The sequence below is a fragment of the Serinus canaria genome, chromosome 18 (genome assembly GCF_022539315.1).
Source record: "Serinus canaria isolate serCan28SL12 chromosome 18, serCan2020, whole genome shotgun sequence".
Classification (NCBI taxonomy): domain Eukaryota; kingdom Metazoa; phylum Chordata; class Aves; order Passeriformes; family Fringillidae; genus Serinus; species Serinus canaria.
In genome coordinates, this window is record NC_066331.1 from 3,545,971 (window position 1) to 3,560,549 (window position 14,579).

Below are 14,579 nucleotides of genomic sequence, written 5' to 3' on the forward strand. Positions count from 1 at the left end.
ATTTCACATGGGGACCTAGAGGTTGAGTTACTAATTGGTGCTGCTCCTCTGTGTATCTGGGTTCAGCCTCATGTGGACAAGCCTGTTTATTTTTAAAACCTTTTCATATGAAGGTGTGTGATGGTTGTTTTGCCTTTGCTAGTGTGTGACTAGTGCTGTAATTTTTTTGTTAAGGAAATGAATATAAATGTAAGAAGAAGTCTTTGAATGCTCACTTGCTACCTGTAGGCAGTTTTACCTATTGATGTGCATTTGCACTGGGAAAAAAACAGCCTGCAAGACAATTCTGATAGGCCCTTTTTAATTTAGGAATCAGGGCACCTTCGTTGACTCAATTTAGGAAACAGGCTTTTCTCTAAGTCACTCGGTCAGAATTTCCCCTAAAGATTTCAGAGTGACCTTTAATTTAATCAGAGCTATGGGCAGAGTTTTCAGCTGTGGACTAATCCACAGAGGTTTTAGATAATCTTTTATCAGATTAATGAGGAGGTGATTTTTTTTTTTCACCAAGATAAGACAGCAAGTTACAATTCTGCACAGTTTAACCTCACCATTTACCCTTTCCACAGGGTGTCATGTTTTATGTGTAAACTTTGGATGCGTTGTTATTACAGAAATCCAACGTGTTCTGTTGAGATGCAGAACTTTTGCAGCACCAAATGATTGTGATGTAGAGTCTCCTCCCTTTTAGAAGAGAGCAAATGCAGCAGTTATGTATTTATTGCTCAGAACTGTAAGACCATTGCTGGGGTTTTGAGAACCCAGCAGTTTGAGGAAGGTGGGAAAAGCTGGCTTTAGGCTGGCTCTGAGTTTGCCCTTGTTTCAATGTGTCTATTTCTCAGTCCCTTGCTGCAGAAATTTCAGATCTAGGTCTGTAAACTTGTCTTTTTCTGAGCATTTCTCTTCTCACTTGTGGCCAAATTAGTTTTTAGGTAATTTTGATGCCAGCAACTAGCTACCTGGAAAAACCACATATTTTAACATAATTTTAAGGACAGCAATAAAAGTTATAGGAAATGACTAAAACCCAAAATCAGTGATGGAGGTTGAGAGAGGGGGATATGGTGGTGGTTTGTTACAATTTTATTTTGTTCTGGAAACTAATGAAAGGTCCCTTTGAACTGTTCAGTGTGGAGTGTTTTGGAAGGAAAAGGTGCTACCTGTTGCTTGCAATTACAAATGATAAACAAGAATATAGTTCATAGGAGGAGAGCACATGAATGGAGGAAGTATTATGTATGTACCAGAATTTTTATTCATTCTTATTGTGCCAACTGGGAGTAAATGTTCTTTAATATAATTATACTCTAGTGCAGTTTGAATCTGTTCCAAAGTGCAGAGCTTTGCCTAAAAACTTTTTATTTATTCTGTTAGGGAAAATGTTGGATTTCTTAAAAATACTGCTTCACTTCAGCCTTTAGAAAATCATTAAATAAGAAGAAATTTGATTTTTCTGAGTTTCTGGAGAACCTTTAACTGCTTAGCTTTTTGTGTTTGTTAAAAGGGGACTGTAGTGCAGCTTTTAAAGTTTTGGTAAATGGTGTGTCATGGAAGGAGAATAGGAAATAATAATAATTATTCTTTTATCAGTTAAGGCAGAGGAACTTATGTGGTAGCTGACCTTTCTTAGGTCTTTGGGGAAAATGTTAGTATAGAATACACTCACTTAGCTAACATTAAACAATTTTTGCTTGATTATTTTTGAAGTGTTGTAAAGACAAGCTTGGGTACCTCAGCAGCAGCAACAAAATTCCAGTAATTGTCTTCTGCAAAATTGCAGTAGTTTTGAAGACTCCTTATTTGTCATTGTGATTTTACTTGACTTTTCTGTCCTGAACTTAAAATGACTCTTAGTCATCTCTTTTATAGGTTTATAATTTTCATTAAATGTATAATCTCATTGACAAGACCTTAAAATTTTGCCCAGGATTCTCTTTTTAAGTATCCCTAAGCATACTTAAATGCAGATTATTTAACTTAAATTTTTCTGAACTCAAAAGCATTTGCACAAAAATGTTTGGGTTTTTTTAGTGATGCTCAGAGAGTTCCTGCTGGAGGTGTTTTAGCTCTCACCCAGCTTAGCTGTGCTGACCTGGCTTTCTCTCAGGGGTGTGTGCTGTGTCTGTATGTTGTGATGCATGGTGGCTGGCACCATCAGTTTTGGCCATGATCTGGGATTGGCTTCTGCTCAACACATTTAAAACACAGGCTTTAATAGTACTTGATGTTGATATCAACTTTTTCATTTCTGCCCTTGGATTTAAAACAGGTTTTGTTGCATTTGTTTTTGTTTTTTCCCCTCTTCCCCCCACCTCTGTATCTCAAATGCAGTTGGAAGGGGAAGGAAACTTCCTTGGTCCTGATGGAAACTGAGCTTATTTAAAGCCTTATCTCCAGGCTGGGTTACTGGATCCCTGACAGGAAGGTTTCACAGGGCTATTGTGTGATAGTAATTACCAATCCTGGCTCTGTAGTTCATTTAAAAGTAATGACTAGTGGATGTAAAAGGAACAATAGATGTTAACTATGGAATACATTAACTCATGGAGATGCCAGGGGAATTTAATTGATCATAATTAGAAATTTGAATGGGGATAGGAAAGAACGTTGAATTTTGCATTTTGTATCCCTTCATTTTTTTGTCTTTTATGATATAGATCTGCTGAATGAGATGAAGTCCATGTGACAGATAATGTCCTAGCAGCTGTGCTCTCTGCTTCAGGGAGGGCATTCTGGGCTAAATGGGAATTGGCTTTACTTCTGTGGCAAAGCAGTACTTTTCACTAATATTGTGCTTCATTTTGAAGGACCTGAAATGAAGACTTCTTGCTCCTAACAGAAAATTGTGTCTGATGCTGAGAGCTCTGTTACTTATTTTAATTAAGTACAAAGAATTGCAGCAGTTCTCCCACATACCTCAGTGTTGGAAGGCAGATACTGCTTGAATCTCTAGTAAATCAAACAGAATCTAGAATTTCTGGGAGCAAATATGAATTTCAGATCATACTGCCTTGTGTAGGTGTTCCCTGTCTGAGAAAGATTTAATGTGCTCTGGCCTGGTTTGGAACATGGCTGTAATGTGTTAGTGGGGTCCTTGTTCTGTTAAAATAAAATCTCTCACACCATAAGGAGGCTGCAGAGATTGTCTAAAACAAATATACTGCTGCTTCTTCCTGCCAAATGAAGGGTGGATTTAGAGTATGAAGTTTTGAGTCTGATGCTTGAAAATTACTGTCATGTAACCCAAAATGATAGAAAAGGCCCCAAAGAACAACTGGGTGTTTTTCCCAGTCTGCCAAAGCAGTTGGATGAGTGATGGCCCAGAAGGGTTACTGGGGAAAGCAGAGGCATAACCAGTGAGAAACATCTTTCCCTGTGAACAGCTGTGGCAATCTGCATGAAGTTGAATTGTAGCATTAGCAGTAATGAAATTACTTGTTTCCTCAGCAGCATTTAGGACTTGTTCTTCTGGTGCAACTGACAGATACAGGGGAAAGTATTGTAGTGCTGTTTTATAACCTGTGATGCTTTTCTTTTACTTAGGAGGAAAGGAATTTCTGTTTTGTGGAAAACACATTTTTTAGTCTGTGTTTAGTAGCAACAAAAATGCAAGTGTTGAACCTTGTTGCACATTTTTCTGAAAGCATTTTGCTAATCCAGTGCACTGTGTACCCTTTCCCCCTCACAAAGATGTTGTAATAAGTAACAGCAATGTGATTGGAGTAGTTGGCTGCTGCAAAGCATGTGAATTTAGTTACCCAATCCAGCCCATTTCTCCAACTAAATGATTATGACTAAGTGTGGTATATGCAACTTTGACCTTTGAAGTTAGTTCCTCATTTGCTGCTTTGTTGTTTGAATCACTTTCTACATTGGTAATGTGAAAAGAATTGCTTTGCTGTATAAAGTTGGTGGGATAATTGTCTGGGGCTCTTGGATGGACTGTGTGTGTTCTCAGGGCTGGGAGCAGGTGCTTTCTGGGGCACAGCTGAAGAAGGGTGGGGTGTGTTTGTCCACTGCAGGAGAAGGGAACAGGAGGGTGTTTATGCTGCTGGGCAGAAGGACACATTGCTGGGTGCTTGGCTCTTCCTGTGAACTTCTCATTAGTCATTCCTGAGAAGCAGCACAGCTACTGCAGCGACACTTTCGAGAGGTGTCATGGCCTAACCCACACCTGGCCTCTCCCTGGGTGTCCCTGTTTGTCACCAGGTGCATCACAGCGTGGTGGAGACGTGTTGTCACCCAGGCAAAGACATCCTCAGCTGCAGCACTGCTGCCTCCCTGCTCACAGGAAAGGGCTGGGTGAGGGATGTTGTCTGTCCCAGGCACTCCCTGTTTGCCTGGCTCGGTGTTTCCTGTTGTTGGAGCTTTAAAAGCAATGCCTGTAGGTGAGGAATATAAACTGCTCTTCTGTGGGAGATGGGGATGCAGTGCTTGAGGTCAGAAGTGGAAATGGCAGCAGTTGGTTGGCAGCTATCTCATTCCACCCTGCAACAGCATTCAAAATTCAAACCTCTGGGGGAAAGGAATTATTTTCTGAGCAGCCTTCTTCCCTTCCGGGTAAAAGTTCATTTTTTGGATCATTTGAAGCCTGAGGATGTAGGACTGTTACTCAGATCTGCCTGCCACATAAATAAAACTGGTACCTTGCATCTTCAGAATCAACAGAAAAACCTTGAAGAGGCAGCCAGAGAATGGGGAACAGTGTGGCCTTCAAAAGAAGGACCAGTGAAAACCTGTGTATCTGCAAGTACCAATATAATCTGCAAACAATCAGTTTGGAATTGTGCCACTTCAGAGAGTGAGGCTGGAACATCAGGTCTTCAGACAGCTGGGAGAGGAGCTGAGGGGTAGGGGAAGGAAATGAGTGAGGAAAATGTAGCCAGAAATGAGTAAGAAATGAATCTGTTAAAATGATTTAAGGGGTAAAAATGTATGGTTCAAGAGCCTGATGAAATAGCTTTATCAAAACCTATCAACTACAGAAAGAGCTGTCAAGGAAAAACTTCTCAGCACCTGCTTTGGGAAGAAAAACCAAAAGCCCAAATCCTCCACAGTAAAACAGAGATTGTGTTCAGGAATGGATTGAAAACCTGCTCTTTTATATGACATAATTTGTGGTACAGTAACATGCTTGAGGTAGGCAAATACTGGTTAATCAAGAATTTCCTTCCTTTCTCTGTTAACCATGGTGTTAAGAAAATCTTGCTTGTTCAGTAAGCAGTAAAATCTCTTTTCAGTACATTTGGTGTGTGCAAGTGAAGTTCATCTGTTTCAGGTCATTAGCACTGCATTAGCACAGCATGGCAACTGGTGTTTAAACACCAGCTAATTAATGTTCAGTGTAAACACAGTGTGCTAAAGAGCTATCCAAACCCATGAAGTTCTAGCTGATACAAAATGCCACAGTGAAAATGCTGGTGGGGGGGAGGAATTGCTGATCTTTTTCTCCTGCTCTCCTGGATTATTGATAAATGATTAAGGCTGAACAGCAGAAGAGAAAGGGTCAAACTGATGCCAACAACTTTGTGTGCAAGGGGGATTTTGTCATTATATTTGTGGGGTTTTGATGTTAGTTTGTTTTTTCCTTCCTTAGTGTATAGTTTTGTGATGGCTCAGTGACCTGGAAAATGTGTAGGGTTTTTGTACTTTCAAATTTTGATGTTTTCATTTTGCAGTTTCACAACTGGGCCAAAATATTCAACATGTGTGATAGCTGGCCCAGCACTATGGAAATGAGGTTGGACACCTATCTTGTCCAGTAGTATTTTTTTCCCCTCTCCAAAATAAACTTGGGTGTGTTTGTCCAAAAAAATCTGGTATTTTGCAGTCTGACCTGTGTGAAACAGAACCCTGTCTATGGTGGACAGCAGACAGAAGCATGGATTCTGGCTGCTGCTGGTTCCTAGGTGTGCTCATCCAACAGGGAAATGAGACACCAAATTTCTTACCAACCTTAGCACTCACCAAGTTCTACATACAGGTGACTGATAAGTGTACATGTAAACTTCAGGTAACTGAGGGTTCTTAATATTTGGGTAAATAGCTGCTTGTTCCACAGATGTAGTAAGAAAGGTAACAACCTGCTGAGCCCCAGGCAGGCTGGAGGCACATCTCCATCACTGAAAGGAGTTCTGTGTTAAAGCTGCTGCTTGGATGGCTGAAGTGGATTTTGGGGAGGACAGAAGAAAACTGTTCCATGGTAAAAGCTGAAGTCAGAAGTGATCTTTAGAAAGAATTTTTGTCTCCTAGGCAGTCATCAGAGCAAGGGTAAGATGTCAAGTGAAAGCTTGTCCAGGGTCTGAATGTTTCTTTTGGTCCTTTGAACCCAAACTGGCTCCCTGTCATATGCAGCAGAAATGGAACTTAAAACAACAAACAACCAAACCCTGAAAATGGAATTTCTGAAGGCTTTGCACGAATCACGTTAAAATCCAGCCCCTTCTGTACAGCCTGCTTGGGAAGTTCACAAATGCTGGAAGAAGCAAGGAATTGTCAGCAATTCAGGAGCCATAAAATGGTCAACTATAGTGTGTAGGAAGGTGTGGACAGATGCTTGCTCTGAATAAGCTGCAAAGATCTGCTGGTTTAAAATGTTTAACCCAGCTTAGTTTAGTGACAGGTTAAAAAATGTTTACATGAGCAGCTTGGCTAGGAAGTAGAAAGGGCTACAACCTTCAGCAGGATGATGATGGTGAGCAGGTGGCACTGGCTTGCTGGATAATACAATCTGATATCACAACTGTTTGTGAAGTGCAATTTCTTCACCACCACATAATCATTCTTCTGAACTGCTCTTTCAACGTCAGCAAAGGCCTCGCATTAATTCAGCTTGACAGTTTGATTACAGCATTTTAACAGCTTCTGAAAAATAATTCAGTTACTGAAGTGGTAAACTCGCTGTCTTGGCAGTGGAGATAAAGTGCTGCCTCCCAGCTGGAGAGGCAAAGCTAGTCCTGTAATTCCTGGTCCATCTCTGTGTATGGTCACCAGTGCTTTGGTTTAATTGCCTGCTATTTCCTCTCCATGTAAATATATGCTAAATTCACTTTCATGGATCAATAAAATGCTTAAATAATGTGCCCCCCATACTATGACCTTTACATATGTCTGACCTTGCTTTGAGTTTCAAATTTGCTTTATTTAAAAGGTATAAAGAATTAAGTATTGCATGTAAAAGGGACTGACTGAGAGTTAGGAGTGAAAAATTTCAATGTGTTGGGGTGGGATGGGTCTCTGGAACTTGGAGGTGCATCTGGTAGCGAAAATAGAAAAGTGGTGCTTCAGAGATTTAACTGTAATTTCAGGGCACTTGAAGATAATTTTAACAGCCTGGTATGTTTTAATATTGTCATTTTGTGGTATGTGGAAATATCTTATGTAGCACACAGCAACCTAGATCTGTAATTTTCAGCACAGGCATCTCCTGTTTGTTTTTTTTGTTGGTGTGAGTTGGTTTGGGATTTTTTCCTACGTAAAATTGTGTTTGACTTAATGCTTGAAAATAAGGGTATTTGAAATGGGGGAAAATGCATTTAATGTGGCGTTGTTTTCTTCCCAGACTCTGACACATCTCTGGAACCTGCAATGACAAGTCGGAACAGTAGCCATGCAGACAAAACTGGTGAAATGTCCTCAAAGCAGTCAACACCAAAAGTGCAGGTCCAACGATCTGTCTCCCGAGAAACCATCACAATTCACTTCTCTGCATTTGGGAAGGAGGAAGAAGAGGAGGAAGAGGAGTTTAAAGAGTTTCTTGATGAGGAACTAGATGACCAAAGCATTGTAACAGCACTTGAAGCCAAGGAAGACCTCTGCTTTGAGCATACCGGCCATGACCTTTTTGGTCCAGCTACCTCGCTTAACATGGCCAACTCTCCATCACCACTGTCCTCATCGCCTGCAGTTCTGCCAGCTGCAGAAACTGCAAAGCTGTTGGACTCTCCTTCCCCATCCCAAATACTCACTGCAGTGCCACCGGTCCTGTCTCCATCGTCACACTCGTGTCACACATCTGGCTCATCAGGTGCACCAGCACCACCTGTAGAACAGAAATCCAGTCTGTCTTCCCCATCCTCATCCCCTTCCAGATCAGTTGCCTGCTCTAGCAGATCATCCACAGTTTCTAGTTCAAAGCCTTTTAAGGGGCTGGTCAAGTCCTTTTCAACAGAAGTGGAACCAAAAGAGCCCACCCCACCAATGCGACATAGACACTTAATGAAAACCTTGGTGAAATCTCTGTCTACAGACACTTCTAAACAGGAGTCTGAAGTTGTGTCTTACAGGCCACCTGACTCGAAACTGAACTTGCATCTGTTCAAACAGTTCACTCAACCTCGAGCTACAGGTGGTGATTCTAAAACTGCCCCCTCCTCTCCATTAACATCCCCCTCTGACACTCGTTCCTTTTTTAAAGTACCTGAAATGGAGGCTAAAATTGAAGATACAAAAAGACGCCTTTCTGAGGTGATTTATGAGCCTCTTCAGCTGCTCAGCAAAATAATGGGTGATGAAAGTAGTAGCCACAGGCCCAAAGCCTTATCTTCAAGTGCTTCAGAACTCTCAAACCTTTCCAGTTTGAATGGGCATTTGGAAAGCAATAACAACTACAGCATTAAGGAAGAGGAGTGTGATTCTGAAGGGGATTTCTCTGGGGGTGACTTTACCCTGACTAAGAGCGATCGCTCAAGAGGGACAGAAGAACATGCAAAAGAGATGGAGACCAAAAGCTCTCAGTCTGCAAGCACAAAGGATGTGGGGTCAAAACCATCACTTGTACTTGAAAAATGTTTGTTGTCTGCACTAGTGAGCAGGGAGGATGAGGAGTTTTGTGAACTGTATTCTGAAGACTTTTTCTTGCTAGAGGAAGAAAGCAAAACTGATAAACCTGCTGAAAGTGTGGTTGAGCCTGAGGTGACTGAGGAAACTCTTACTATGCTCAGTAGTGAAGATGAAAATAATCTGGATGTGCAACAGTCTGAAATACCAGTGAAAACTTTATACTTATTAATACTGTTAGTCTATGCTTACCTTATTATCCCTCTCCCTGGCTATTTAAGTGGACTTTTACTTGGAATGGCCCTTGGATTTATGGTAGCTGTCTGTGTGATTTGGCTTCTTATCCCACGTACTCATGAGTATCTGAAATTGCATAAAAGCATGAAAAAGCGATGGAATACAGGAGCTCTGGACATCAAAGAACCTGAAATACTGAAGGTGAGGTCCTGGCATTTTGTGTGTGTGTGTCTGTGTGCATTATTTTGGGTAGAAGGAGTAAACTAGATTTATCCTGAGGGTGTAAATGAGCTGAAATGTCCCCACTTGTAAATAGTTTTTTAGGGTCAGCTCACTTTGGCAGGGGCACAAATGGTTTAGTATCCAAGAATATGTAAGATTTCGATGTCTTTAGGGATTAGTAGAAAATGGAATTTCTTCAAAAGTAAAAGGGCAAATGGCTTTGCTGATAGATTTGAAACGATCCAAGTGAAATACTGAGAGCAAGCAGTGTCAAAGTGTAGTGTGTAAAATAACATTTGTGCTTGAAGTTGTGTCTTGGGAGATGTATTTTGTTTCTGGGATATTTTGTAATTTGCTTGTTGGTCTGTTCATAAACAGAGACAAAAGCATTGTGTTCAAGTAGAGCATAGAGTTGGAGAGCATATGGGTCTCCTCAAACGTGAGCTAATTGAAATGGGAGGAGGAATTGCAGTTCAGCAAAATGTGTCTGAGAGCTGGGTTTTGAATGGAAGTTTGTCTTACCTGCTCTCTACCCTCTGTTTGTTGTTGTTGAGATATTGCAAGTTTGCTGTCACTTTGTGTGTCACTTTGCTGCCTGTCCAGCTGTGATCTACCCAACCCCTTTGTTCCTTCAGTGCTTCTGGTCCCTGTCCTGCCCTCCTAATCTCCATCTGTGATGAATTCAAATAATGTTTTCCCAATTGCAGAATTCCAGCCAATAAAACATCTACTGGTTTCTGATGTGCAGCAGAAGCATTTCTGAGTGCTGGTGGTGTAAGCTTCATTTGATATCACATGCGGATCAGAGTATTTGTGGAGACATTTTTTTATTTGTGTAAATATTAAATTGAGCTTTTTGAAGGTGCATCTTCACTTGTAACAGCACAAAGGTTTCATTAATTTAAATTCAGATGGGTATATACTGTAAAATCTATAATGTGTTTTGATGGCTAATTTCATGTGTCTTTAGGTAACTGAAAAGTTAGAAAAACAGAATATAAAACTCTACTTTTGTTGCATAATGGTGGCAATTGCATGTCTAGCCTTTATTCTACCTTGGTGTTCCCTTTCTTTTGTGAATGAGAGGAGTTGTGATTATTATTATTTGCTGTAGTGAATTCAGACTGAACACTCCTGTCTGCCCAATTGAATTACCTGCTACCCTCATGTACAAATTGTTACAAACTTTCACTTCAGTCCTTGTTATTTGCTGCCAAGACTCTTCCTCCATACTTGACAGCTGATGTTCATCATTGGCTGGGGTTAGGCTGGCTCTGAGATGTCAGCTTTTGCTCAGAAACCTTTAAACTATATTTTAATGCTTTTATTGAGAAATTACAATTTATGAAAATGGCTGTAGGCAAGAAATGAATAGTGCAGAGAAGTCTGCATAAATTTAGATTAATGGTTTTTATGACCTGATGAGTGTTTCTTGTGCTCATAACACACAAAGTAATTGTCATTAATAAGTAAATGCTTCAGGAGTTTACAAATCAGCCTCATGCCCATATTGTAGTGGAACATAATGTAATATATTTAGCAGATTGCAAGTTACTATTCCCACTTCATACAACTATCTTCTGTTTGCATCTGTCAAAATGAGTACTGTACAGTTTAGATCCTCTGAAAAGGCAGCTAAAGACTTAATCTGTAACAAAACTCAGGGGAATATAGAACAATCAAACTTGATGCTCTTGCATGAAGATGTTCTCTTCAGAACTTGTTGGTCTGGTATTCTGGCCTGGACTGCTGTTGTGCAAATATGATAAATGCTCTGAGTAAGATCCCTTCATATGGGGCTCACAGAGTTGGGATTCTGCCAAACTGCTGTCAAGTTATTTTTGTACAAGTATGTGTGCATTCTCCCCCTTGTAAATGTTGTTTGAGAAGTTTGCATTTCCTAGGGTTCAAAAACTAGAGCAAAATTCCCCTCAGCAATTGCTGAGATACTTGAACAGATCATTGTCTCCCACAAAACTGTTCTTGGCAGTGGGAAAAAGTGAATTACTCTTGTGCTGGTAAGTGTGTATTTCTATAGGTGTCTGTACTTACTTCAGTCAAATGTCCTTGGTACTGGGGGAAAACATCCCCCCAACCAGAAAATGCACAAGACCCTGCATCTTCATTGCATGTTTTTGTTTCTGTCTATTCCCTTAGTTTTCAGTTCTATGGCTTCCTTGTGATCTTTTTCTTTTTTTTTTCCCTGCCCACATTTTTTCGTTCTTTAATCCATTAGTTTTTTCTAACTTCCTTCTTGGCCTTTCAGTTCTGCATTCTCTTGTGTTGTGCTGATTGATACGAAAGGTTTTAAGTAACAGCTAAAATGGAAATTATATAGTTACCCTTTCCCTTAGAAAGAACTTTTAGGAGAACACAGTGGCAGTGCCTGCTGGAGAAATTGGAGGCTTTTTATCAGCGTGCTATTCCTGAGTACCATCCAAGGGATTTCATGTTTGATAGTGGCCTCTGGCAGACAAATGTTTCTTCCAGTTAAGGTGATGGTTGCTTCTTCTACCTCAGATCTTTTTTGTGCCTTTGGATTCCCTGTGAAAGAAGCTCAAAAAATGTATTATATTTTTCCTTCATTTTTGAAGCAAAATACTATTGAAGTATTATAAAATAATGGTAATAAGAGGGATAGTAATACAATTGTGTGATTTGAGTGATCAACAGTCTTGAAAGAATTTTGATGCTAGAGCATTTGATTATGTCATTTAATAATAATGGTTATTAACCACTTAATAGCACTAAGAAACTTTAGGGACAGTTTTAATCCAGATTTGGACTTGTATTGTGCAAGTGGTGTTTGCTGATTCTTTTATTTATGTGTTTGAAAGTATCATAAGTAATGATTTTAATTTATTTTACCCACAGGCCAGGTTTGTGCCCCCAGCCCTCTGGGTCCTTCATAAGGATCTTTTGCAGTTCTCCCTATCTTCCCTTCTCAGGTTATGTTGTAACACACCTGAGACCTTGGTTGGTACCTACAAGACCTTTTACATGAATTACTCTGTTGAACTGCAGTTTGAATAAAATATTTGGAGCCCAGAGTCAGGAAAGAGGAAAATCAAACTGAGGGGGGCTTTTGAAATTGTTTTTGTCATGTCCAATGAGCCGAGTGTTCCCAGGGCTGGAGCAGTGGCAGCAGCTGTGGATTGGAGCTGTGACCTGAGCTGGGAAAGCCGTGGTGCTGCCCAGCCCAAGGAGCAGCTCCATGGTCAGGCTGCTCCCCAGCCTGATGGCCAGGCACGTTCTGCTTTCAGCTGGGAGTGTGGAGCAACTGCTGACCTTTAGAAATGGAGATCACAGGATCTGTGTAAATGGCCAGCAGCTGCACAGTGGCATATGACTATGGTCATTGTCCTCCCAGAATTACTAAATTTCTTATTTTAACAACTTCGCTAGAACAGAGAAGACCTATCCTACAGTCACTCCTCTCCTACACAAGGAAATCCATTGTTGCTTCAGGAGTTTGGGAGAATTTATCTGTTGCTAGCAGTTATGGTAACACAATTTCTCTGTTTGGGTGCATTGCAAAACTGTTTTTGTGGGCTGTGAATCTTTTGTTCCAATTTGGTTTTGCAAAAAGAGAGGCGGAGGTAATTCTGCTGAAATTGCTCCTAAAGTGCAGGAACTTTGGAATGACTTTAGGGGCTTCTTGGATAAACTTCTCAGTGTTTTTTAAGCTAGATGCAACAATTTACAGAACTGAAGATCACTGAAGTGAGAAGGCAGGTGGTGTTGTTACCTCCTTTAACACTGTTAGATAAAATTCCTGCAGCTGCCACAGATTTTCAGATTCATTAATAGAGTGAAGAATCACCATTTAGTGAAGCATTAACATTTTACTGTCAGCCATGCAGTGTATCTCTGAAACAAAATAACATGAAAATCGAGTGCAAAGAAGAGATTTCATCCTTAGAAATTAGAAAACTAAAATTTTGTGTACAAAGAGGGATTGTAGTAATGTTCTGTCTCTTTCATCCTGACTGTTGTCTGAAAATAAAACCCCAAATACTTAAACCTGAGCTTGGTTCTCCAGTTGCTGTTAACTTGGTGGTTGTGCTGTGTTTGCACTTCTGTTGGGTTATGGGTGAGCAGGGTGTGAGAATTGTGTGTTTGGCAGATTGAACAGCTAATCACTTGGTTTGAACCGAAAGGCTTGGGCACGTGGTAGGGATCAGAAAAGCAGGAGGGATTTTTACTTACTGTGGCACAGGGAAGTCAAGATTTTGATGGGTAAATGACTCCTTGGTTTCATCACAGTTCCCATCTCGAGCAGGCCATTAAAGGAATGTCAGGTGCAGTCTGACCTTCCTTCCTGGGTACCACATGTACCCATAAGTTTCCAACCTTTCTACTGAAAATAGAAAGCTTATTAGACTTTGAGAAAGGCCTCATGTGACTAAGCTTCCTATAATGACCCACTCTCCAAGCAGCCCTTTGCTCTGTGCCAGCTGGTGTGATGTTGGCTGCATGGCCTTCCAGGAGAAGGCAAGAAACTTCTGAGGCAGCAAATTCCCATCTGTACATTTGCCTGGCTGCAGGCTCCAGACTTTGTCTGAGCTAGAAATAGCTTGGAGATCTGATGGGGGCAGGTGGGAGTTGCTCCAGAGATCTGTGGGCCATATGGATATTCCAGCTCCTGCACACGGTGGCTTTGGGCAGCTCATGTGATGTTCTTGTGCTTCAGTAAGTCCGGCTGGAGTTCCTGGCTGAAAATTAATTGCTGTCTGCTCAAAGATGTCTTGGCTAAATAATTTCTAGGAAGGAGATGGGATGTGCCTCAAACTTACGTCATCGCTGCTGTGCAGTTTGATGGCTTTTATAGAAAACTCTTCCTCATGCATTGTATTTCTTACATGGGAGTTGTGCATAACCCACTGTAAGAAAAAAAACAACCATAAAGCTTCTTCAAAGAGTATGTCCTGGTATAGGCATTTCTGTTAATAAAAGACATAATCTGCTTTGGAGCTGAGCAAAGATGAATGACTTAATCTTTCCCGAACATAAAAGAAATGCTAATTTATCTAGTTTTTGCAGGGTTTTTAGTGGAAATGGAGCTAGATGTTGTAGTAAGCAAAACAGATATCACTGTTACTATGGCACCTAAGAAAGTGTATGCTGTCTACTGTGGGAAATTATGTGGCACAGAAACTGAAGAAAATTAGCATAAAAGTAAATTTTACGTTTCTGCGTGTGGGTGGAAACTTCTTTAATAAGTTGAAATCTTGCATTAATTTTTGGGATGTTTTGCATAAGGTAGTTATGACTTTTTGTTTTGAGAAATACTGGGGTGCTCATTCAGCTCTCCCCAGTTCCCCCCTCTGTAATCACACAGG

General features: G+C 40.6%; 1 protein-coding gene across 4 annotated transcripts in view; it reads left to right on the forward strand.

The window, feature by feature from the left end:
• The window catches only part of TEX2 (testis expressed 2), a 45,362-nt gene that overhangs the window by 10,764 nt on the left and 20,019 nt on the right, over positions 1 to 14,579 (forward strand). For all 4 annotated transcript variants that reach the window (XM_030233796.2, XM_018918924.3, XM_009094339.4 and 1 more), the window contains one exon: positions 7,562 to 9,216. In XM_030233796.2, coding sequence (XP_030089656.1) covers positions 7,588 to 9,216 — 1,629 coding nt within the window. In that variant the 5' untranslated portion in view covers positions 7,562 to 7,587. The remainder of the gene's footprint in view (positions 1 to 7,561; positions 9,217 to 14,579) is intronic.